We start from the raw sequence: 27,934 nt of genomic DNA on the forward strand, positions 1-27,934 counted from the left end.
TTGAGTTAGACATTCTGCTTTTAGACAGAACATGTTTTTACGTAATTGACAACTTTGAAATTTTTCAACATGTCTAACAATTTAGAAAATATTCTCGACGATTTTCTTTCTGAACAATCTGTATGAGAAGTTCTTGTTATTTGATGTTCAAGTCCTTGCATCAACAATCTAACGGCCTTATTTTTTAAATTCCTCTGCATATGTATCACTCATTTTTCTAATGCCTGGCATTAACAAAATTATGTTTTTCTAAAACGCTGCCAATTATGTTTGAATATTACCCCGAGGAGATAAACGATTAATTCTCCCGTTTCAATATTTTCTAGCACTTCTATTATTGTGTAGTTTAATAGTTAACGTATTGGCCGGTATAAATAGATACTATACATTATGTAAATACTTAATACGAACAAATGATACACAGAAAATAACAATTTATTATTCAAACATTTTAATGTTACACAAAATATGTTACTGTATTTGTTTGAAATAAGCTATAAATGTGCTTACTATGCAAATTTTGCAGATGAGTGTTCTTATTTATGTTTGTCTTCCATGGGAACAGGATCATTATTTCCTGTTTTCATCTTTTGTTTTGATTTATAGAATACAAAAAATGACAAACAAATTATCGCGATGAGACTAACGACTAAACCAACCGGCAAGCCAACTGTCAGACCTGAAAGTAGACACAGGGGCAGCTTAGTCATTGGTACAGTTTTTAGAAAACCCAGAAGTACGAGTAATCAACTTTATATTATATTTATATATTTTTGTCCAATGAATAAGCCTTTTTGGCTCTTCTGTGTTCATGCTTCTCTCGGTTTTTTGTTTCAAGGGCGGAGACGTTTGAATAAAAAGTTATTGAAGGAAAACCGTCCTCAAATGTTTGGTTTTATTTTTTGACTTTCGCGATTTTGGATAAACGAATACTTTTCTCTCTTATAATAAACAGTATTTGCGCTTTTTACGTTAAAATGTAACACAAATCAATCACTTATTTTATTTTCTGGATGTGTTGCTATATCTATTAATTTATTTAATGCCGAAACATAATGGTTTAATCTTATATTAGACAGTTTTACACGAAATAACTGTCGTGAATGAATTCCAAATTAATGCGAATATTTTGAAGAACGTTTTCTCATACAGATCAAGAGTATATTTATTTTTTATTCTTTTGCAGTTGACCCAGTAAGTAACATATATTTAAAAAAAATGTTAAGTTGTAGGTCAAAAGGTGACATAAAAATTTCAATGTATTCTCACATATTTTACGCTAACATATAGTGTGCTTAATATAAGACATTTGACGGAAATTACGAACTTTTATATGTTTATGTTAACACATATGAACATACTTATTTTTTGATATGCCTTAAATAGAATGCTGTGCTTACTAAACGGAATACTATGCTTACTTTTCTCAGCTATCACGACGCCAGTTAAAGACGTTGAGGATGCAAAGATTAAAAAAGAAATCGTTATTAAGTGTGTACCGCTTAAGAAAGCGAAAGATACATAAAAACACACACATAACACACGAGAGAAAAGAATATGTCCAACTACCAGTCCAGTAAAACACACAAAACAATTTCATACACGTGCAATATAAGTGTAATCAAAAACATAAAAGGGTAAAGCCGGTTTGATACTATTGCAAGTTGATGAGACAAAAATACATCCATTATTGCGATTCGGAATACCTGAAGCGATTTGGAATAAGTGACGCGAGCTTAGAAGATGCATATCAGTGGATATTTTTAATTGCAAACTTAAATATCTACTGTTTATTGAAAACAAACACAGTGAACTCGTTTCCACAACGATGCTGATACATGTATGTTACTTTGATGTGACACTTTTGCACAACATACTTTTGTAGTTGGTAAATGTATCATAATCTCGAATCGAAAGTGAACTTGTGGTGAATAGAGAGATTTGTGCAAATGCAATACACGATATGATTTCTATATTGATATTGATATTGAAGTGATCAATATATACATGTATTTTATTTCTTGTTTATACTTATTTGAATATATATTTAAGTCTATTGTATTGAGGAAATAAAATATTGGTTCACCTAGATAGATTTTTTCGTTTGTTCCTTAAATTGCCTGCTTATCTTAAGTAATGCTAATGTGTTAATGTGTCCAATACATAACGAATTTATTCCGACCCAAATGAATTGTTATCATGTACATGTATGTAAGTGCTGAGTAAACTAAGTTAAAATGTATGCTGGGACATCGTGAGAATAAATGACATAACACAGATAATGGTTTATTTGACTATAAAAACGTAAGAAACAAGCTTGACATATGTGACATATACGGAATGAAAAGTGTAATAAGGTAACACTTATAGATTTGTTTATGTAGGCTTTATTAAAAAAAATACAAACATCAGCTTTAAATGTTTTTGTTTTGTTCCTGTGTCTGTATCTACAGTCAAAGGATTCTTTCTGACATAATTATTCTACATTCAAATTGGGAATGGTAACTCAGTTCTCCTAAATTTTAAATATTTTTAAATGTTCCTAATTACATATTCTACAACATAGAATAAGGTCGACACGCCATTTAATACGTTAAATTTATTAACACCGTAGAGCCGAGAGGGACTACTCATTTTAGGAAATATAAAAATAAAGTTGCTTACCGAGTGAAAATACAAGTTCCTCCTTAGCGCAAATCATCAAAACGACGCCGTTTTGGAAGTCATTTCCAACTAACCTTACTTAAACCAAGTCACCTCTCGCATAAGCATGCCTCCCCCCCCCCTGGTAAGGGGCGTCTAACATTTCGCGTTGTCAACAGTAGCTCGTTTCCACTTAAGAGGCGACTTATTTTGCCCAATCTTGATTGAACTTGGTCAGAATGTTTACATTTTAGAAAAATCACTACAAATGTCAATTTTGGGTTATGTGTGTCCATAGTTACTAGTTGTTTTGTTTTTAAATCATGATATAACTAGTCAGAATATTGGCTTTAAATCTGGGTCATGTGTCACCAAACTTAATGTTCAATGTTCAACCCTTCTATGAAAATAAGACATCGCATTTTGGAAATCCCCACAGTTCTGAGATGATATGTGCATCATTTTTTGGTCTGTACGAGAAAATTGGTATCGTTTTAGAGAAAAGACTAATTGGTGTGTTATGAATAACACTAAGGTTAACAAAATAATCATCTTATTGATATAGTTTTACTGTCTTCGTGCATAGGAAGGTTATGCAGCTAAGATATGCAGAGAAAAAACCTCCGCGACATAAGTCAGAAAAAATATTTTAATTATTTATATTGTGTCTGATGTTTAAACGGATAATTATCTTCCATAAACAAATATCTGTACAAACGCTGTATATCACTAAACAGAAGTTATGTATTATAATATAACCTAGTAATTGAAACTTATGGCATGAACGAAAAGATTTTACCTTTCGACGGGCCTGTTTTTTCGGATGATCTTTCTAAAGTAAACAGAGATACATACCCGTATTAATATCTTGCTACTTTTGGTGAACACCTTAAAATAATTACCTCATATTAAATATGTAATTAATAACCTTTTTATATATCATGATTGCGAACCGTCCTAACCTAAATATATTTTATACAATATTATGCAAGTGCTTTTGAATAATATAAACTAATAAACACTGTAGGCCATCTCACACAGAATAGAATTAAAACAAATATTCAACCGATTGCATATTTTTGAAATGGTATACGTGTAGGAATCGAACACAGTTCTAGCTTTATTATGTTATAAAGTCCTTATTTCTCAGTTGTCAAAAATATTCGTTATTGCACGGTGGTTTAATGCGCTTTTTTTAGGTCGAAGTATTTAGCATGGCTAGGTTACGGTGACTGGTTTTCAAACACTTCTGTGCAAAATAAATCTGTGTTTCAGTGGCCGAATGGTGTGAATAGAATGCAAGTCTTCTTTAAGCGAACGGTTTAAATTCGAATACCAGAACAGAATTCTGATTGAATTTTTTGGAAACATTTTTTGCAAAATGTATTTTATAATAATAACTGTTTTAATATTATAAATCAAAAATCTTTACACAGCGTGATTTATATTATATGATGCTCAGCTTTACAGCAACAACTAAGACAGACGTAAATAAAAAGAATTTGTCTATTTTTATTACTCAATTGTGTGTTGTGTATTTAAAAAAAACTTAACAGAGAGAAATGCAACAAAATATATTTAAAGATTAACAATAAAATGGTCATAAAAACATAAATTACATTGAACTAGGTAAATTTGTAATTAACATTTTGGATATGAACCTGTGAGGTCTAAGTTTGCGTAAAGAGTATTGCACCAATAGAGTATCTGTCAGTATACATGATGGCGAATATGTGATTTACTGCTTACATATCAGTATTTGTATGTTGAATTCCCTACCCGATACATGAAGTACGTCAAGAAATCACTGTATATTTAAAATGCGTTAAACCACTGTACAAATATTCATCATTTAATAGTTGACAAAACATAGGTGCGTGAAGTTGGCACTGGCATCGACAATCGAAATTTGACATTCGAATATCGAGCTGGGGCAAATGTCGAGCCACCTCTTACATCGCCATTCGCCAAAAGTCCCCAATATCGAGCTGGGGCGAATGTCGAGCCAGCTCTGACATCGATATTCGGCAAAAGTCCCGAATATCGAGCTGGGGCGAATGTCGAGCAAGCTCTGACATCGACATTCGGAGAAAGTCCCGAATATCGAGCTTGGGCGAATGTCGAGCCAGCTCTGACATCGACATTTGGCACTAGTCCCGAATATCGAGCTGGGGCGAATGTCGAGCCAGCTCTGAAATCGACATTCGGCAAAAGTCCCAAATACCGAGCTGGGTCGAATGTCGAGCCAGTTCTGACATCGACATTCGGCACTAGACCCGAATATCGAGCTGAATCGAATGTCGAGCCAGCTCTGACATCGATATTCGGCACTTGTCCAGAATATCGAGCATACACGGATACTAGCAGTATTCAAGCTCAATTGTTTTTCACAGACGAGATTCACAGAATGACATACATGGGTACTAGCGGTATTCAATGTCAGATTGCTTCACAGACACAGAATGGCATACATGAATACCAGCGATATTCAAGGTCAAATTGTTTCACAGACAAGATTCACAGACTGACATGCACTGATACTAACGGTATTCAATGTCAGATTGTTTCACAGACAGGATTCACAGTTACATACACGGATGCTAGCGGTATTCAAGGTCAAAATGTTTCACAGACGGGATTCACATAATGGCATACACGGATACTAGCGTTATTCAAGATCAGTTTGTTTCACGGCCGTATTCACAGAATGGCATACACGGATACTAGCGGTATTCAATGTCAAATTGTTTCACAGACGGGGTTCACGGAATGGTATACACGGATACTAGCGGTATTTAAGATCAGATTGTTTCCCTGACATGATTCACCGAATGACATACACGGATACTAGCGGTATTCCATGTCAGATTGTTATACAGACGGCATTCACATAATGACATACTCGGATTCTTACGGTATTCAAGGTCAAATTGTTTCCCAGACGGGATTCACAGAATGGCATAAACGGATACTAGCGGTATTCAATGTCAAATTGTTTCACAGACGGGGTTCACGGAATGGTATACACGGATACTAGCGGTATTTAAGATCAGATTGTTTCACTGACAGGATTCACAGAAAGGCATACACGGATACTTGCGGTATTGAATGTCAGATTGTTGCACAGACGGGATTCACATAATGACACACACGAATGCTTACGGTATTCAAGGTCAAATTGTTTGGTATTATTATCGTACTATGTAAGAATCGAACTATCGCTGTTCCTTTGTTCACCAGTCTTAGGCAATTATTGAAATTAATGCGCCATGTCCTTTTGCAATCCTGGGAAAACACTACAATATTTATTCGTTCTAATGTCCGGACTGTGTTATCTAAAATTCGCGCAATAGACTTGTTTGTAATCAAATATAGGACAAATATTTCGACTCTAGAGACGTTATCAGAGGAGGAATAAGTCCAAATCCATGTACGTTTACAATGATGTCTAAACAAATACCAGAGGTCGGTTCCCACAAACATCTAGGGGTTTTCCTCTCTAAAGACTGTAAATGGAACATCCATATTAAATACATAACAGAAAAAGCATGGAACCGAATTAATATTATGCGAAAACTAAGGTTCACACTTGATCGGAAATCTCTTGAAATAATTTACATATCGTTTATTCGACCTCTTATCGAATATTTAGATGTGATATGGGACAATTGCACCCAAGCGGAAAAAAACGAAATTGATAAAATTCAAAACGAAGCAGCGCGAATCGCTTGTGGATCGTCTAAACTAGTTTCATTAACTGACCTGCATAAGGAAATTAACTGGGAATCGCTTCAGGACCGCCATGATAAACATAAATTAATATTATTCTACAAAATGCAAAATTCGATTACCCCACAGTATTTATCCGACCTTGTACCCCAACATGTTGGATCTGTTGCTAGGTATAATCTTCGCAATGCTAATGACTTACGTACTTCCGAATCTAGAACCACCCTTTACTACAATTCATTCGTACCCGCAGTCACACGAAAATGGAATAACCTACCAGATGATGTTAAAAATAGTGAATCGTTGAATGCATTTAAATCTAAACTTAACAGAAATAAAGTTATAACACCATCTTACTATTACATAGGTAAACGTCATTCTCAAGTCATTCACACGCGATTAAGGACCAAATCCAGTTCCCTTAATGAGCACCTTTACGCTAAAAATATTATTGATTCTCCTCTTTGTCGCTGTGGAGATTTTGAGTCTAACTTCCACTTCTTCTTCACATGTTCTTATTATAGCGTAATACGGACAAAGTTAATGAACAATGTCTTAGGAATTATAAGTCCTGTAGACCTTGATACGCTCCTCTTTGGCAATACATCCCTAAACGATGATGATAACTCTACTATCTTTTTTTGTGTCCAACAATACATCACCGAATCTTAGCGTTTCTTATAAAAATCCGATCCCGACTCGACGTTGCATTTATTTGACATTGACCCACAACCAAAATCCTTCATCCTACCTTGATCACCTCACCTTTTTAAATGTTTATATCCCGTCTTGTTACTACTGGCATATATCATGAAATGTATAGTCTTTAAACACTGCCACTTCCATGTGTAAATATGAATTCTAAGGAGAGAAACTTTATAAGAACTTGCTTCTTTCGTTTCAATCCTTTTCTGCTTATATTGTGTAACATCTGTATAAATTGTACATGTCATAAGAAATAAATATGTTTAAACTAGAGGAGGAATAAGTAGTAATCTCCACAAGTATTTAATTATAGACAAGTAACAAAATTCCAATTGAATAAAGGATAATACATATAACTCAAACATATAATCAAAATTTGAATCACCTTATCGGGACTGTAAATGAAAAACTCGTTTGTTGATTAGGTTTTATAACCAATTGATTACAGAAATTATGAATAAAGAATAGAGAATATTTAAAGCCACACAACTTATTTGGCATAGTAAATTGAAGTATAAATAAGAAACATATTTTATCTATGCCAATTAGAATATATCTGGTGGTTACAAGGTGGAAATCCGTCTTTTTTGCGCTTTAAAACTAAAAATAAATCGCGTTTGTCGAAATGGACGTATTCGTCTAGAAATCCTACTTTCCGTTTTAAAAGCGGTACCGTATGAATTATAATAAATTACTTACTAACTAGGCTATAGATTAAATTTTATCTATGCCAATTAGAATTTATCTGGTGTTTACAAGGTAGTAATCAGTCTTTTGCGCTTTAAAACTTAAAAATAATCGCGTTTGTCGAAATGGACGTATACGTATAGAAAACCTACTTTCGGTTTTAAAAAAGGTACCGTTTGAAAAATAAAAAAATACTTGTTAACTAGGCTATAGATTTGATGACAATTTTGCACACTTTCCAATTGCATCTATATGTATTGATTAACATGTATTTCAATTCAAGGTCAGAGGATTTAATATAGAATATTAAACTCGTTTGCATAGATATACAGTTGTGCGGTCCGATAATTATACAGTTATGCGGACCGATATACAGTTGTGCGGACCAATTTACAATTGTGCGGACCGATATACAGTTGTGCGGACCGATATACAATTGTGAAAGACCGATATACAATTGTGCGGACCAATATACAGTTGTGCGGACCGATATACGGTTGCGCGAACCAATATACAGTTGTGCGGGCCGATATACAGTCGCGGACCGATATACAATTGTGCGGACCGATATACAGTTGTGCGGACCAATTTACAATTGTGCGGACCGATATACAGTTGTGCGGACCGATATACAATTGTGCGAACCGATATACAGTTGTGCGGACCGATATACAGTTGTGCGGACCGATACACAGTTGTGCGGACAGATATACGGTTGTGCGAACCGATATACAGTTGTGCGGACCGATATACAATTTTGCGGACCGATATACAGTTGTGCGGACCGATATACAATTGTGCGGACCGATATACATTTGTGCGGACCGATATACAGTTGTGCGGACCAATACACAGTTGTGCGGACCGATATACGGTTGTGCGAACCAATATACAGTTGTGCGGGCCGATATACAGTTGTGCAGACCGATATACAATTGTGCGGACCAATATACAGTTGTGCGGACCGATACACAGTTGTGCGGACCGATATACGGTTGCGCGAACCAATATACAGTTGTGCGGGCCGATATACAGTCGCGGACCTATATACAATTGTGCGGACCGATATACAGTTGTGCGGACCGATATACAGTTGTGCGGACCGATTTTATTGTATAATGCTTAATGGTTATGCGTATTAATATATATATTTTATTATATTTTATTGTCTCATGTTTATGTTCTGATATGCGTGAAAGTTATATGATATGTAATGTGCATCAGCTAAATAAGCGCAATGATGGCATTGACAATTTGGGGTGTATGTGCCTTTTTAAAAAATGGTACCTTTCTTTATACCAAGGGGCATAATTAAGCTTAACAAACGTTGTATGTGGTGATAATTTAAAGACGTGGCGTTATTCATGCCATCTTACATGTACGATACAGGACGAAACATACACGGGACACATAAACATAGTTTTAACTTTGGTAAACCTGTCTAAGTGCCTTGCACCTTGCACACTAGTTTGCATGATACATATGAGGATAAGAACGACGGGCATAAACTTTTAAAGTATACAATTATCACTCGTATTACAGTTAAAAACAAACTAAGACAACTTAAGCATTCAATCAATGACTTATGTTAAGTACTAGTATGTTATAAAGGATGTCACGTGTTGATTTTTTGCCCAAATGAAAATTTCGAAACCCACTTAACTTTGAGTAACCCCATTACAGTTATAACTGGACGTTATGCTGAAAGAAGGAGTAAGATCTGTGGATAAATCTAATCTCTAATCCTAAGAATTGTGCAATATTATTTGGCACTCATTGTAGATTCTGTGTTAAGTAGGATAATTAGTTTACTCGCTCCATATCTTTGTCTCTCACTAATGGGGCCTTTTCACAGATTTTGGCATTCATTGAAGTTTGTCATTAAATGCTTTATATTGATAAATGTAAACATTGGATCTTAAAAGCTCCAGTTAAGAAAACAAGAATATAATTAAAGAAAGAAAACAAGTTACCATCAACTGGGCTCGATCCACTGTCCCCTGGAATGAAAGTATATCGCTTAGACCATTCGGCCATCCGTGCTCATACAATGAGTGATGTGTTTTATACTATATAAAAGCAACCCTCGTAGTATCACAAAACATAACGACACAAACCGGACTCTCCAATTTTTTCAATCGTTTCGCGTTGCAACGCTTTGTAATTTCAGGTTTTACAATCGTCAACAGATGCATATAATGTATATTTTAGAGCATGGTAAATCTTCAGTATTACTGCTACTTCACAAATAAAATAACTACAACGAAAGTTCGCGAATCTGAAACAATTTTTTAAATTTTGTCAATTTACCAAAACGTGAAAAGATATCACCAAATTCTTATTGTACTTCATGCGATTTCTGCAACATTCTTTAACTTATTTCGTCACACACATAAACGTCACTGAACTTATTTGCCTGTATATACTCATACAGCATACTCATATTTTGCACAGTTATATTTGTCCATACCGTTTTCGCAGAGCATGCCAGCGTATCCAGGGGCGCATTTGCAGGCGTAACTATGGAAATAGTTCTCGCACGTGGCTCCGTTCTTACACGGATTAGTTCGACACTCGTTAACATCTGCATAGAACACACATAGAGTGAAACAATAAACTACGGATGTCAACATGTTCGTTTACAATCAAATATGATTGTGTAATGTTGCAAAATAATCGAATGCTATTTAAGTTATCATAAAAAAATTGTATTATTTTATGCCGAACTGAGGCTCGATTGGTCATTGTCGGCTCGGGTACTACTCAAATGTACCACGGGTACTCTTAGGTATACTTAAATGTACCCCGGGTACGGACAATATACCAACACGTATCCGCCCAATTTAGACTGTATCCGAGTTTTATTCCCGCCAAAACTCCGATGTCGTAAAACGCGCTATGGAATACGAAACAGAATTCGCTTCGAAAAAAAAACTGCCTCAACATCCTCTTTTGTAGTATAAGTTTCATTTACACAAAGGTCATTTAACAGAATATCGACATATATATCTTCATAATTATTTGGGGAAAAAAAGCAAGCAACGACTAATTTAGGTTCACATAAGAGTACCCGGAGTACATGTTAGTAGTACCCGAGCCGACAATGACCAATCGAGCCGAACTTACCACAGCTTCTATGAAATGTTAAATTATAAGTTTTATCATGCAGTTTAATTTTTCGATACATATGCAATGATACCGAAAATAATTCATTAACCAAGAGCCACCAACGTACCCAGTTCCCATGAATACAGTACTGCGGTGCCCTCGTTTAACGCCTGATTGTTGATTGCAGTTCCCAGACAGCTGGCAATGCAGACCATGGCGCCATTAGCGTTGCCCGGCTGCCAGAAGCGAGCAGCCTGAGTGGTGTAGGCGTACACCATACCGCCATATGTGCACGGCTTGTCGTAAGCAGTAGCCGTGTAGGACAATGCCCCCGTACCGGGGAACCTGTAGCCGCAGCTGGGGCTAATCGATGATTGAATCTGGATTATATGAGACGCGTTCTTCGAAAACTGGGCATAATGCATGCGCGTAATGTGTCGCCCCATTTTAGCTTGTGAAATCTGCACAGGCTTATGAGGGACGACACTTTCCGTTTTTATGTTTATCGTTTAAAATAGGCATATTTTATACGGAAATCCAGTTTAGGCGGAAAGTGTGCATAATTAGCCGGATCTGGGACGACACTTTACGTACATGGCTTTAACAATGTATTTCCAGACCGCGTCTCATACTAGTATGTTGCAATATGTTACTGCACAAGCATAAGTCATATAATAAAGACTGGAAATGCTGACACTAATTGGATACTTTTATTTTAAATATCGTACGTTGAAGATTTAACACACACTTTTAGAGATTATCCCGTTATCATTAAGTACACAGCTTTTTATTGACTCTATACGGTGTGATAGGAATAATATCATGGTTAGTGGGCCATAGCGCAGCTACAATATACATTAATCAAAGCGCTGTAGGCGCTGAAGGCCTGGGGCTAGGTTAAGTGTGACGTAAAATGCATTTAGGATGTTTTGTCCGAATTTCTCCCTTTGTCCGAATTTATACGGATTGACCCTAGCGGTTGAGTGCAGAAGCTCAGAGACTGCAAGAAAAGAAATAGTTGTGTATATACAACAGTATACATAGACGGTGGAAGACAACACGATACTGGTTGTGGGAACGATAACCTTTTGTTCAACTCTACAGATCTGGTAGAGGTTCGTCTACATAGGCGGTGAAGATATACAACAACAACACGGCCGCAAAAAAATGTTATTGTTGGCGTCAAATAAATACCTTTCAATAGCATAAAATAGTTTTCTATTATATAATTAACAGATCAGGAAACACTCATACTTTCTTTGTGTATACAAAAGAATATCCACTTTAGCCCAAGTCTCACTTTTGCCGGTAGAGCCCCGGTCCATCCCGGTTTGCTAACGCCGGTCGACCGGCGAGGACCGGGATGATTCGTAGCGTAGACATCTTTTTAACGCAGTCACACTATTTCCAGGTGCCGCCCCGGTTGAAGCCGGTCAACAGCCCGGCAGAGTCCCGGTCAATCCGGACTGGCAACGGTTTATCCCGGTCAAGCCCCGGTTGTCGCCGGTAGTGCCCCGGTGAAAGCCGGCAGCATGCCGGCATAGCCCCGGTTGTCGCCGGTAGTGCCCCGGTGAAAGCCGGCAGCGTCCCGGCAGAGCCCCGGTATACCGTAACACCGCCGGCACTCATCGTGTCTATACCGGCATCAGACCCCGGCAGAGCTACGGCAACGCCCCGGTTTCACCCCGGTCGTCGCCGGTAATGCCCCGGCGGAGCCCCGGTGAATGCCGGTGGCATTCCGGCAGAGCGCCGGTTTTCTTATGTACCGTTGCTATACCGGGACTCTAACAGCATTCATTAAAATGAAAGAAAAGAAAATTGTATGAAAAAGTAAACGCTTTCTGCGCAGATTGAGGGTGTTGACATGTTGATTTTCTCTTCTTTCTTCGCATATTTCTAAGTATTGTGGTATTCTGCATTGATCATTAAAGTTTAAATACAATTCACCGTACATTTTCAGTTTTGAATCCCCCAAATTTGTTTCCTCCATTTTTTTGTGGACCATTTATTTACAAAATTCACTCTCGTTCATCCAAATGTTGAACACACAACACTTTTTTAGTATGTATTAATAGATAAATGCATAATATATACAAATATGATAGTTTATAACATGTGACAAAAGGAATAAAGAAACAAGGGCTGTTTGTTAAAAATGCATGACCCCATATGGGCTGTCAGTTGTAGTGGCAGCCATTGTGTGAATACGTTTTTTGTCACTGTGACCTTGACCTTTAACCTAGTGACCTGAAAATTAATAGGGGTCATCTGCCAGTCATGATCAATGTACCTATTAAGTTTTATGATCCTAGGCGTATGCATTCTTGAGTTATCATCCGGAAACCATTTTACTATTTCGAGTCACTGTGACCTTGACCTTTGACCTAGTGACCTGAAAATCAAATGGGGTCATCTGCCAGTCATTATCAATGTACCTATGAAGTTTCATGATTCTAGGCCTAAGCATTCTTGAGTTATCATCTGGAAATCATTTTACTGTTTCGAGTCACTGTTACCTTGACCTTTGACCTAGTGACCAGAAAATCAATAGAGATCATCTGCCAGTCAGGATCAATTTTCCTATGAAGTTTCATGATCCTAGGCGTAAGCATTCTTGAGTTATCATCCGGAAACCATTTTACTGTTTCGAGTCACTGTGACCTTGACCTTTGACCTAGTGACCTGAAAATCAATAGGGGTCATCTGCCAGTCATGATCAATGTACCTATGAAGTTTCATGATTCTAAGCGTAAGCATTATTGAGTTATCATCCTGAAACCATTTTACTGTTTCGAGTCACTGTGACCTTGACCTTTGACCTAGTGACCTGAAAATCAATAGGGGTCATCTGCCAGTCATGATCAATGTACCTATGAAGTTTCATGATCCTAGGCCTAAGCGTTCTTGAGTTATCATCCGGAAACCATCTGGTGATAGGACCGACCGACGGACCGACCGACATGTGCAAAATAATATACCCCCTCTTCTTCGAAGGGGGGCATACAAATTAACAAACAAGTGATGTCATCATCCTTCGAAAACGAGAAAAAATGCAATCTCTAGTCACGAGTCTTTTTTAAAATAAATTGTCAAACAAGAGCTGTCATCATAGGATGACATACGCCCCCTATAAACGCTTTGATAGAAGTTATAGCATTTTTCGAAACCTAAACGCAGATTTCGAAACCTAAACGCGGACCCTAAGTTCAAGGTCACAGGGGTCAAAATGTTTGTGCGTATAGAAAGGCCTTGTCCATATAAACATGCATACCAAATATGAAGATTATATCTCAAGGGACATAGAAGTTATGAGCATTTTTCGAAACCTAAACGCAAAGTGTGACGGAAAGACGGATAGACGGACAGACGGACAGTCCGATCACTATATGCCCACTTTTATTCGAAAGGGGGCATAAAAAACATTACAAAAGCAAAAGGAAATTACAATCTTCGAACATATAAATCATCTACAATGTATGCTTGAATGAAAAATAAAGAAAACAAGAGCTGTCAGAGGACAGCGCGCTCGACTATTCGAGTGCTTGACAGTATAACATAAGCCATCATGGGGAAATTGTTAAAATTATTCAATAAGGTCAAGGTAATAGTTCAGGTATATTTTCAACAATCTATAGAACATTTGTAAAGACATAAAACAAACTAATAAGATTTTTTTTTCAAGTTTGATAGACATAGCTTGGGTTAAATGTTTGGATGGTCCTTCAAAAATAAAGTAAATATATATTTGTTGTTGTTTTTTTAATCATGTTTCAAAGAAAAAAAAAAATTGGGGTTGGGTAGGGGGGGGGGGGGGTTTAGCGGGGGTATAATGTGGGTGTGGTCATTTATTAGACATTCTTTCAAAAATATAAAAGGAAAAAAAAAATATATATTTTTTTTTGGGGGGGGGGGGGTGAAGGGATTCTGGGTTGGGGCGTGGGGTATTGTTTTGTTTGGGTGGAGTCCATTGTGGTATTCAGGTAAGTGTTGCATTGTCAAATTATGAATAAAATCTTATTATACATAAAGAAGTTATGGCAATTTAACTAAAATTTATTCTTGTGACCTTGAGAGTCAAGGTCATTCAAAGGTCAAGGTACAATTTACATTGCCAGGTACAGTACCCTCATGGTAGTAAGAAAATATTTGAAGTTTGAAAGCAATAGCTTTGATACTTTAGAAGTCAAGTAGATCTAAACACAAAATCTGCTCTTGTTTATAGATTGGGGTCATGTTGGTAAAAAAGTTTGCAAAATATGAAAGCAAAATGTCAAGGGATATTGAAAATATTTGAGGTGGTAAGCAAACTTTAACATAGATTTATCAATAATATGCATATTCTAAATGCAAAAAGGGCCATAATTCTTACAAAATGCTTGATACAGTTGTCTGCTCTTGTTTATAGATTGGGGTCATGTTGGTAAAGAAGTTTGCAAAATATGAAAGCAATAGGTCAAGGGACATTGAAAATATTTGGGGTGGTACGCACACTTTAACATTAATAATATGCATATTCTAAGTGAACAAAGGGTTATAATTCTTACAAAATGCTTGATACAGTTGTCTGCTCTTGTTTATAGGTTTGGGTCATGTTGGTAAATAAGTATGCAAAATATTAAAGCAATATGTCAAGGGACATAGGAAATATTTGGGGTGGTACGCAAACTTTAACATTTGCACGCTCACGCCGACGCCGGGGTGAGTAGGATAGCTCCACTATATATATTTCATATATAATAGGCTTTATAATAATAAGCTAAAAATAGGGTTCACCAGTGAAAACGAAAAGTTCCCGCTTTACAATCAAGGTAACCCCCCTTTTCCAGAAACGCCATACTGAATTTGAGATTTTTATATGTGATCATAAAGATGAGCTAAATGTTCAAAAATTATTATAAATAGATAAAAAAAGAGGAAAAGCCTATAATAAAATCATAAACATATAAACATACATACATCTCATATATCATGTGTGAGATGGAACCTACTCAGTGCAGTAAAATTTGATAACCTAGTTTGAAATTGCACGTGAAATGCGTTCTTCTATAAATAAGACTTGAAAATGTTACAGGGAAATAAGAACATTAATAATTAAGTAACAAGGCACATTTAATCATTCAATCAAACATGTTTAAAGAAAAATAGATTTATCAATTTATCAATGACTAGTGATACTAGTGATACTAAACATTAAACTTATTATGACAAACAGAACAAATACATGATTGTCATGGTAGTTCTTTGAAGAACTTCGACAGGTTGGAATAAGTGTCTCCAAAAGACGCTTGGCATTGGTGACCCTGGGCTGACCGTCAGCGTTATTCATTATAAAAATGTTCTTGAGACCATCGCGTTAAAAGATCATTTTAAGATGCATAAGGTTGAGTCCAGAGCCAGCTATAAGATTTATGTTGTTGCAGCATTGAACACATGACTGCAAACAAGAACAATCAGTGACTGCAAGTTCCTAGCTTTTTTTACGAGTTGAATTTGAGTCCATAATATGTCTGGTTTCATTTTCCTCCTGCACAGGTAATCAGCATACAATGTATCACTGAAAAGACAAGATAAGTATTGATGCAAAGCATCAAAGGGCGTCAGGAATTTCAGTGTAAAAGGCACTCAATGAAGTTACATGGAACGATTTTTTCTACTGTAAATATTAATATATTGGCCGATTATTTTAAACAAAATAGAAAAAGATACTGGTATAACCATTATCTATGATTTTGTGTTATAACCCCCAAATAACCATTATTTATGATGTTGTGTTATAACCCCCAAATAACCATTATCTATGATTTTGTGTTGTAACTCCCAAATATTTTTTAGTTCATTTTATTTAAATTGGTTTCCTTTTTTTACTGGTATCCGTGTGCAGTTTTCATTAATGGAACAGAACTGTGTACCGGTAGGTTTTTTAAAATCTGCTTCATCTTGTAAGCGTAATTTCATATTTTTCTCAACTTCAAGGGGAGATGATTCTGAACTTATTCTTACGTTGCTCATTTACGATAGGGGTTGAGTACTCATTGATATGAAAACACTGTAAAAGTTTGGGGAAAAAATGAATGAAAACTGTAAATTGTATAAAGAAGCTGCATTTCACAAAACTTTGAAATTCAGTAAAAGATCATAATCGATTTATTGCTCCGATATTCATCATTTTCAATAGGGTTCGAGTAATACTGATATAAAAAACACTTAACAAGTTTGGAAAGATTCAGACGAAAGTTGTGAAATCTTTGAACAAGTGGAAATTGTTTATTTTGTAAAATTTAATAGAAAAAATTCTGGACTTATTGCCCCGATATTTCTCATTTTAAATGACGTAAAAATTCTCATTGATATGAAGACACTGTAAGTTTGGAAAGAATCTGATGAAAAATGTTGACATAATCACCTAACCAAGCAGTTTTTCACTTTTATTTTTAAATTCAAAGAGACATAATTCTAGACTTATGGTCCGATATTGCTCATATAGAGTTTAGGTTGGGTCCTCATTGATAAAAAAAAACCTGTGAAAGTTTGTGAACAGTCGGATAAAATTTTGGACATCGAACAAGGATTTAAAAATTTCTCAAATTCTAAGGAAGATAACTATAGACGTAATGGTCGGATAATGCTAAAGGGCCCATACCAACTGGATAGTAATACGTGTCGCGCTTCGCGCTCTAAATGTGGTTCTTAAAAAAAACTCCGAGGAGTGCTTGACTCTAGGGAAACGGGTTGCTGGGACAGAGCTCCTCCTTGATAAGCGGCTGCTTCCTTTATCGCAACTCATTGTTACAATCAATAATACGTGTCGCGCTTTGCGCTCTTTATGTGGTAGGGATAGGCCTATGATAGACAACCATAAAAATACATGGATAATAGATGTGTTGTTTGCATTTATTTGTTAATATAAAACACGTGTATTTTTTATAAGATATTTAAGTGATGTAAGAAATTTTAATTAACGTTGTCCATTAATTTTAATAAAAATGTCCAATTGTAGTAAAATGGATTTTAAAATGTCTACATAAAATAAAGCTTTATTATATTTATTAACCTGACTGAAAAAATTGTCAGCCGCCGAACTGTTCCGTTCGTGCCGGAACCCGGATTTAGATGACTGTTGCGTAAACAACTTCAGTCTAACGCTCTCCCAACTGAGCTATTCCGGCTGACATTCACATATGTACTGCAATTTGGTGAAGTTGTGTATAGCGATCGTTATTATATGTCTATTAATAAACTAATGCATTGTACGTTTTCGTACCACTACGCCTTCCAATAAACTTGCTTGCGCGATAGGTCGTCAAATATCGTACTACATTGATTCTCCACTAAATAAGCAAATTAGAAAAACCACAAAATAAATATATTTTGATTATGCTTTGTTTTTATACAAAACATCATTTGTTTCGCGTATTTGCCCAGTTCCTGTGATCTTTCCCCTGTGATCAGTTGTGGATCAGTTATTAATTAAAACAATAAGCTTTGCTTTATTGGCAATAAATGTTGTAATAAATGAAATATGCACAAATGCAGTCCTTATTTACACTAATTTACACAAAAAATCACCACTATGCAAGATATTCTTAAAACAAAAATATATACATTAATCCGTAAAATAACTTCTCCTCCCATAAGCGAAAAAAAAATGCATTACATACTAGTCGCCGCCCTCCAGGGCGACGCAAATAACACCATTGTTCCTTTGAAGTTGATATTTGACTAGTACATGTAGTTATATTCAGGCAGGTTCATAAGAACTTCAATAAGTTTCAGTCGAACAAAATTATGCATAATTGCAAATTGTGTTTCAATAATTTTAACCATTTTTATTTCTTAAAATAAAAATATTTGGTCTTTTCTTATTAATTTGGCTTCAATAAGCCTTCTTAAAGTTGTTTCTATAAACTGACAACATTTTCTTCATGTTATTTAACAAAACAATCATATACAGATGTCCAATACACAAGCACTTGTATAGGAGTAAGAACTGACATTAGTGTTTCATGAGAAGTGTGACATAATCCATTATGATATGCGTCATCGTTTTTATTTATTCAGACATTCACGACATAGCAGGTCATTACAAGTATTTTATATGATACACCCTTTTAAACTGGATAAATAAGTAAGTGTAAACACCACATATATACATTCTTCATCCGAATGTTAATACCAAATACATGTATTATCCCTACTGGATAGGAAACTGAATATTAACGTTACATTCTATTTATTACTTAAAACATTTGTTCTACATTAACAATCACATAAATCAGTGAAATACCTACTTCGTTTCCATCTTATAAGCCTGTCTGCTATAAAGAAGATAGTTGAAACTTGATGAATGTACGTCCTTCCCGCATGTATTTCCATTTTCTTTAAGTTCAATTCATCATTGGAACATACAGTGTTGACAAAAAGTAATTAACCGTTCCTGGACCACCAATGTTGTTGATCATTGCTGAAAAGATAATAAATATGCAGCATTTTAATTTGAATAACCATAATTCATAATTTAGGTGATCACACAAGTAGCAGTCATTGGCATATCATTTTCAGAATAGTAATTTTAGTATTTGGGACATAATATACTTTTTTGTTGTTTGTTTGAGGACATTACTTGGTCATAAAATTCAAATATGCTGTCCTTGATTTCCATGCATTTACAACACAACTTTTTCCTTACATGGCATTTTTTTTTCAAAATGAAAGCAAATATGAGCCTGATTATGTGGTAAAAATCACTGACAGGGTGCACTTTTCCTAAAAAATCTACTTTACTCCAATTATGAATAATGAGAATGTTATACTTGAAAAAAAATATTGCATAATCCATGTACCTTCCTGTTCCGAGCTTTGTGTTGATAGCAAAACAAGGCATTCCTTTCTTGAAAAGTTGAAGACTCTTCTTTACGTGATGGGTTTTGCGGTACGATAACCCGTTCACATGGCTACAGTCATCACACAAGCATAAATCCACTTTATCCCCTTTTACAGCTCACCAACAATATTAAATTTTGTAAGTGACACAGGTTCTAAACGTTATTCTTCACAGTGGTCAAAATTTTCAAGCGTTTGACATTCGTATTTCCAGGAATCGTTTTCTTCATAAATATCAACACTGCCATGCATTAGTTGACGTTTGTCATTAACTCCAGTCACATTAATATGAATAATAATAACACGTTTATTAATCTTTCTCTTTCAATATAGCAAATTGCTTTTTCTTTAAACGATCAAATCTGTCAGGTACAATGTCGGCCATATTTGTTGTTATTGTATTTAGCGGATCCTACATTAAGTATTTCATAGCGTATTTATAGAATATTCGTAGTTTTCCGCACATTCCCGGATAACGTTCGGAAACACGGATATGTACGAAAGAAGGCGATATTGCACGAAGTTCATAAGAGTGCTAATACCTTAAAAATAATTATCAGAAAAAAATTCTTCTTACTGTCTCCGTAGACACTCGTATATTTTCGGCCTAAACCGTCAAGTGAGGAACTTATTCTCGCATGAATATGCAAACAATAATTAAAACTATGTCGTACCCAATGCTTAGCAATTGTGCTTCAATAATATTTTTTACACGTTTTATGACACTGTCATGTTATATAGTGATGTTCTGTATTTACAATGCGGGCTATTGAGAACTTCTTTGCAGGGACCTATTTGTTTGTATTGGTCCCTCTTCTTTGATTGCGCATGAATGACCGCCAAGTGGTAAATCGGACTTATAGGAATTAATTCATTCGTGATTGTTTTGGCAGCCAGCCAATTCTTACTGTCTCAGAAATTTGTATCATTACTATGACCTTAGGGCTTCGCCCAAGGCCAAAAACCCTGGGTTACAGCGCGTGGTGATGGTCAAATCTGCGTAAAAATTTGAGCTTATAGTGTTACATTCAATACACATACGAAAAGTATATTAAAACTAGAGTGAACTTGACTGTTGTTAATCACATAGTTTTATTTATTTTCGTATGTGAGTGTAAAAAGAATGCCATCAGTGAATGGATATTAAACAAATTGTGACCATTAATAAAGGAATTCGCTGAGCATAGCTTAACCAATTATATTCTATACACGGAAAGATACCATTTATTACCATTGAAATAGCAAGAAACTATGCACCAATGTAGCCGTTGCGAATAGGATATGAAGAACGCCTAGCTACCGGAAGGTAATGGGTTCGATCCCCACTGTGGAAGAGTTCTTTCGACCTCTCTGTTAGACACCAAGAGAAATGAGTGTACCCAGGAAACGGACTCAACAGCGATTCAATAAGCATCCGTCTGTTGATTGCTTAAAAAAGGTTAAAACTAAACACCTTACCCAAGAGCGAGTGAAGATCTGGTTTTCGTTCCCGGCCGGTTCATAGTCGAGTATTTTTTCATTTCCGTTCTGGGTGGAACTTAGTTTCAGATTACCGCTAGTGTTGTAGGGAAGAGTCTGGTTACTCCATGCATAGAGCTGCAAGTCAGCCACTGTTGCTTCACCAAGAATCCCGTAGCCGTCCCCCAAGTAAACAAGGCCTGAAAATATGAAAAGATCCAGCAGCGCTGAAATTGCAATACGCCACGCAATAATCTTATTGCGCTTTAGCGCCGAAGTTGTTATATTAAACTCAATGTTAATACTGCGCTATTGCGCTAAAGTGGGTGTACTCATCTCAATACTCTAATTGCGTCATAGCGCTGGAGTGGTTATACTTTACACAATGCTGTTTATACAGGTGGTTACACTCAACTCAATACTTAAATTGTGTCATAGCACTGAATTTGTGATACTCCATGCAATACTCTACTTGGGCCATTACGCTGAAGTGGTTATATATGGAACGCCTCGTCTGTCTCCTGAGTACCATCACAAACACACATCATACCATGACGACACACAGCATACTATGACAAACCCACAGCAGACTATGGTAAATACACAGCATATCATCACAAACACACAACCTACCATCACAAACACACATCATATTATGGCAAGCACACATCAAACTATTATAAGCACATAGCATATTATTTAAACCAACAACATTTAAATGAAACAGCCGGAATATGAATAGTCCACAGGAGACAGACAGTTCCTTAGTTATACTCAACTGAATATTGTGATTGCACCACAGCACTTTATTGGTAGTACTACACTCAATACTCTTATTGTGCCATAGCGCTGAACTGGTAATACTCAACTTAGTACTCGAATTACGTCATAGCGCTGGAGTGGTTATACTGAACACAATGCTGTTTACAAGTGGTTACATTCGACTCAATAATGCAATTGTGACAGGGCGCTGTAGTTGTCATACTCAACTCAATACCCTGCTTGCAACATAGCACTGAGGTTGTGATACTCAACTCAATGTTTGTATTGAGCCACAGCGTTTAATTGGTAATACTACACTCAATGCTCTACTTGCGCCAAAGCGCTTAATTGGTAATACTCAGCTCAAAACTCTGCTTGCGCCATAGTATGAAATGTTCATACTCCACTCAATACGCTTATTTCGCCATAGCACTGAAATGTTCATACTCCACTCAATACTCTTATTGCACTTAAGCGCTGAAGTTCTAATACTTCACTCTTTAAGCTTATTTGCCAGGGTGCTAAAATTGTGGTACTCAACTCGATACTATACTCGCTCTTTAGCGCTGAAGTTGTAATACTTCGCCCAATACTCTTATTGTACCATGGCTCTGAAGTGGCAATATTTTACTCAATACTCTAATTGCGCCATAGCGCTTAAGTTGTAATAATCAACTGAATACTCTAATTGCGCCATGGCGCTGAAGGTGTCAAACGCCACTCAATACTCTAATTGCGCCATAGAACTGAAGTTGAACTCGTAATAAGCCACTCAATACTCTAATTGCGCCAAAATTGTTGAAGTTGTTATATGCCACTCAATACTCCACTTACGTCCATAGATGTCTGACGGCGCCCAAACCTGGATATTTGAAGAATCGTACCCAAACACAACGTAACCGTTGAGAGCGTATATTTCGTTCAGATAGATGACCCCAGCCGACCCTGAAATAATGGTACAAATAAAAAAGGTTAGACAAAATTGTTTACCCTCAAGACTCATAAGCGTTTTTATTTTATAGTATTCCGTTTGTATAACCAATGGAAAACAATTTAATTTCTGAAAATTCAGTCGAGCTTCATTACTTCAAAATACATAAAACAGTTACAACTTGATTCACAGAACAAAAAATAAAGCATTCATCGGTACTTTTCCTCTTCTGCACTGTTATTTGCCACTGGTTTTAAAAGCTAGTTCCAGTTTTACGTCATATATGTATCATATCCAAACCACAAGTGAGGACACAAAAGACTCACTTGAAGTGCTGTTTACAATTATACTGCAGCATACCATGTTCATTAAAATTACACTTGACATGCTCAAAGAATGAATAAAATATTTGTAAACCAGTGTTTCTTACAGGATCACCGCGAGATTAACTTTTCTTACCATGTTTGACTTGTTTGATTTACATAAGTTCTAAGAAACTATTTAGAATTCACTATATGCAAAATGTAAATAGAATATATTTGTATTTACTCAATACTACTATGCATATATTTTACATAATTTATTATATTGCACAAAACATGTTGAAAGTTTAGAAATTCAATGTGACTAATCAATCAGTTGCCAACAACGTACCTACTGAGTCGGCATATAACGTGGTTCCGTTTAGATCAAACTGTATGCGTGAGACCACGAGATTTGGTGTACCGTTAATACCATGGCTTATCTTCTTATAAGAATCAGCCGCTGAAACAGAAATTGTGCTGTACATACGGAGTATTACGCTAATCAATTGTTCCAAGAGTTTGTATCAGTCGAGTGGCTTGTGTGATGACGTATCACACGAGAGGCGGAGCCTTGAGTGTGATGCAAAATAGCACAAGCCACGAGACTGATACGAACTCTTGGAACAATTGAATAGCGTAATATTTCTTTTATTATATACAACAACTAACGAAAACTGTTAACAATTGTATTTTTTTGTTTTAACAAAACTGACAAAACAATGACTAAAACGGTATGCCATAGTTTGTTCAAGACGCATATGAATACAGTTTATGTGAATTAACGTGTAACATTTAAACCGGGAAAACACAGGTTTCCGACACGCTTACCTAAATGACATCGTTAATCCAGTGATCCAATGTTCATAACAATTAAGTTGACAACTTTAATCCAATTTTTATAACAAAAACGTTAACGATATGCACTTCCACTTCTATTCTTCCATGTCTTTATCGAAACTTAGTTTTAAAAATACTATTTTATTGTATTCCCTTTGAAATTTACATTTATGCATGATAAACACACACTCCGAAATACGTTTTGCATTCCTTCGATGGTTTTAACAAATAGTTTACTGTTAAAAAACACCATGTCCGACATGTGTTAAATACCAGAGAGTTTTAATAAAACTATTGTGTTTCGTCACAGAATAGACGTTACACGATTGACTATGTAATATATTTACGTACACTATTTCGTAATATGAAATAGGGGTTTCCTATTTTCGGTGCGCGTAATGCGACGTCATTAAATGGGTCGAAGAAAGTAGTCCGGCTAGTATGGTAATACGGAATCGGAAAACATCGAGTAGCATAATACGGAATTTATTTCAACGATTGATACAACCTGTATTTTGTTAAAAGCATTAAACAGGTATATAATAATACTTTTTATCACATGCTATACCCTGTTTGCCATGTAATACAACCATTACATATTTTGTATATTACACATGTGTAATACAACATTTTTAAGCGTTTTCATTGGCTTAGTTTTTGTTAATTGAACAATAGCATTTTGTTATTTTGCTGAAATGATGTTGCAACGTCAAATGACGTCACGAAATGTAAACACCATTCGGGACTTATCATTATGTTTGCATAAATATTTATTTAATTTGCTCATTTAAAAGCATGTGATGAAAAAGATCTTACACTCGTTGTCATATCATACCATATTTTATTAAACTCGTCCAGGAAATTCGTTAAAAGCATGTGATAAAAAAGATCTGACACTGGTTTTCATATCATACCATATTTTATTAAACTCGTCCAGGAAATTCGTTAGTAAGCTCGCCAAAGGCTCGTTCACTAACACAATTCCTGAACTCGTTTAATAAAATATGGTTTGATATGACAACTTGTGCCAGATCCTATATGTATTACAAGCCGTCTAATGATGCTATTATGACTAACAGGAGCCTCATGCTATGAGAACGGAGCTTAATGCATGTGCGGAAATTATCTTCCCGGATTAGCCTCTACAGTCCTCACTGGCATATCAGGGACGACACTTTACGCTTTCGTGGAATTTTTCGACTAAATTAAGTCTCTTGTAAACAAAAATCTAGTATATGCAGAAAGTGTCTTCTCTGAAAAGTCTAACTTCTTTGTTATGGAAGATGCTCGATGCAGGACTTAAGGACATGAAATGGCGCATTTGAACGCGAGCTCAGATATATAGAGTGTGGTTTATCAGAGTGTAAGACGCCGCTTGAAACAGAAATCGTAATAACGCCTTTGATATGATATATATATGAGGACATTGTAACGACAATGCTATAATCGACCCCGCTAAATGAAGACAATATAATGACAATATTGTAATCAACCCCGCTAATTAGAACATTGTATTGACTATGTTGTAATCGATCCGGCTAAATGAGGACAATGTAATGACAAGGTTGTAATCGACCCCGTTAAATGAGAACATTGTAATGACAATGTTTCAACCGACACCGCTAAATGAGGACATTGTTATGAGAATGTTGTAATCGATCCCGCTAAATGAGGACATTGTAATGACAATGTTGTAATCGATCCCGCTAAATGAGGACATTGTAATGACAATGTTGTAATCGACCCCGCAAAATGAGGACATTATAATGACAATGTAGTAATCGATCCCGCTAAATGAGGACAGTGTTAGGACAATGTTGTAATCGACCCCTGTTAATGAGGAGATTGTAATAAAAATGTTGTAATCGACCCCGCTTAATGAGGACATTGTTACGACAATTTAACGAGAATGTTGTAATCGACACTGCTAAATGAAGACAATGTAATTACAATGTTGTAATCGACCCCGCTAATGAGAACATTGTAATGACTATGTTGTAATCGACCCCGATGATGAGGACATTGTAATGACAATGTTGTAATCGACCCCGTTAAATGAGGACAATGTAATGACAAAGCTGTAATCGACCCCGCTAAATGAGAACATTGTAAAGATAATGTTGTAATCGACCAAGCTAAATGAGGATATTGTGATGACAATGTTGTAATCGACCCCGCTACATGAGGACAATGTAATGACAATTTGTAATCGACCCCGTTAAATGAGGACTATGTAATGACAATGTTTCAATCGACCCCGCTAAATGAAGACAATTGCAATGACACTGTTGTAATCAATCCTGCTAAATGAGGACATTGTAATGACAATGTTGTAATCGATCCCGCTAAATGAGTACATTGTAAGGACAACGTTGTAACCGACCCCGCTAAATGAGGACAATGAAATGACAATGTTTTAATCGACCTCGCTTAATGAGGACATTGTAATGACAATGTTGTAATCGACCCCGCTAAATGAGGACATTGTAATGACAATGTTGTAATCGACCCCGCGAAATGAGGACATTGTTATGCCGATGTTGTAATCGACCCCGCGAAATGAGGACATTGTAATGACAATGTTGTAATCGATCCCGCTAAATGAAGACATTGTTATGACGACTTTCTTATATACGTCGCTCATTGAAGATATTTATATGGCAATTTTAAAATAGACCCCGCTTAATGAGGACCTTTTAATAAACTACTTTGTTATAATTTCTGCTAGGTCATTAATCGGTCAGTCGGGTATAATGCCTTTATGTAACAAAAGCTTTTTCACAGTTCAAGATCATAATCTTTGATAATTTGCTACAGCATTAATCACGGTCAAGTATTGTTTATATATTTTTTATTTTTTCTTGAAAAAAACACAAGAAACCAATATTATGGCTTAAATAATATGATACGTGTTTAACGTACATTGGAAAAGCAATCTGTATCGACCTAAATATGGCTGTTCTTGTTTATAAAAAGAAGAGTAAGCAATTAGATCAATCACGCAACCGTTTAAGTCCAACGACCTGTTAAGTTCAAACTAACCCAATTCAGTCGAAGATTGTATGGTAGTCCCAGTCTTCGAGAAGTCTGGTTTGGGAAGTGACGACTCCCTCCAACACCGCACTCGTACCTGGGCACTCCAACTGTCTTGAGTATTAGGACCAAGCCAGGAGGAAACGCTCCTGTAAAATGTTTAATTAGACCGGTTCATTCAAAATTGTGCTTTATGATTTATGCATGTGAGTAAACTTTTGTCCCAGGTGAGCCTGTGTAGTCTGCACAAGCTCATTGGGTTTTACATGTACCGAGTTTTTTCGTTTGAAAAAAGTCTCTACTTTGTTAAAATTCACATTCCCTTTCGGAATGCACAGGCCAATTTGGGAAAACACTATAAGCACATGTACTAAGCCCAGTTTTCCCAGAACGAGGCTCAAATAATATCTTAAGTCCGATGCGTTTAGATCAACTGTCTGTGAATTATCGCCAACCCAATATAAGTTCATGTATCACCTCCAAGTTTTAATATATTTCTCACAGTCGTCGGCCCTGTTTACGAAACATCCGAACACATAAAATAAGTGTATACCATGCACGATAGTATATTTAAAAGATTGCGTTCCGGTACCTGTGTTGTTTTGTACGGATATATTGACCAAAATTTACCTCTCTTAAAATACATTTATTAGAATAAACCGTTTCAACTGAATGGATTGTTGTTTAAATGTGTTTATTACTTCAAATGAGGGTCTTTCTTGAAAAACAAGATGTAATACACGAGCGTTAAGTGTCGTCCAAGATAAGCCTGTTCAATCTGCACAGGCTAACCAGGGACGACATTTTCCACATTAAATAGCTTTGTTTAGAAACTTCTTCCTTTGAAACGAAAATT

At 36.0% G+C, this 27,934-nt stretch overlaps 1 protein-coding gene across 1 annotated transcript; it reads right to left on the reverse strand.

The window, feature by feature from the left end:
- Positions 1-380: 380 nt before the first annotated feature.
- On the reverse strand, positions 381-27,606 carry LOC127849294 (uncharacterized). The gene is made up of 10 exons (XM_052382013.1): positions 27,581-27,606; positions 27,088-27,227; positions 23,558-23,668; positions 22,807-22,917; positions 21,211-21,410; positions 11,000-11,252; positions 10,235-10,348; positions 9,738-9,764; positions 3,443-3,475; positions 381-679 (listed from the first exon to the last, which is right to left on the reverse strand). The coding sequence occupies exons 1-10, from the start codon at positions 27,604-27,606 to the stop codon at positions 537-539; spliced, it is 1,158 nt and encodes a 385-aa protein (XP_052237973.1). The 3' UTR covers positions 381-536.
- Positions 27,607-27,934: the final 328 nt, after the last annotated feature.

Source organism: Dreissena polymorpha, chromosome 10, assembly GCF_020536995.1.
Source record: "Dreissena polymorpha isolate Duluth1 chromosome 10, UMN_Dpol_1.0, whole genome shotgun sequence".
In the NCBI taxonomy this organism is placed as follows: domain Eukaryota; kingdom Metazoa; phylum Mollusca; class Bivalvia; order Myida; family Dreissenidae; genus Dreissena; species Dreissena polymorpha.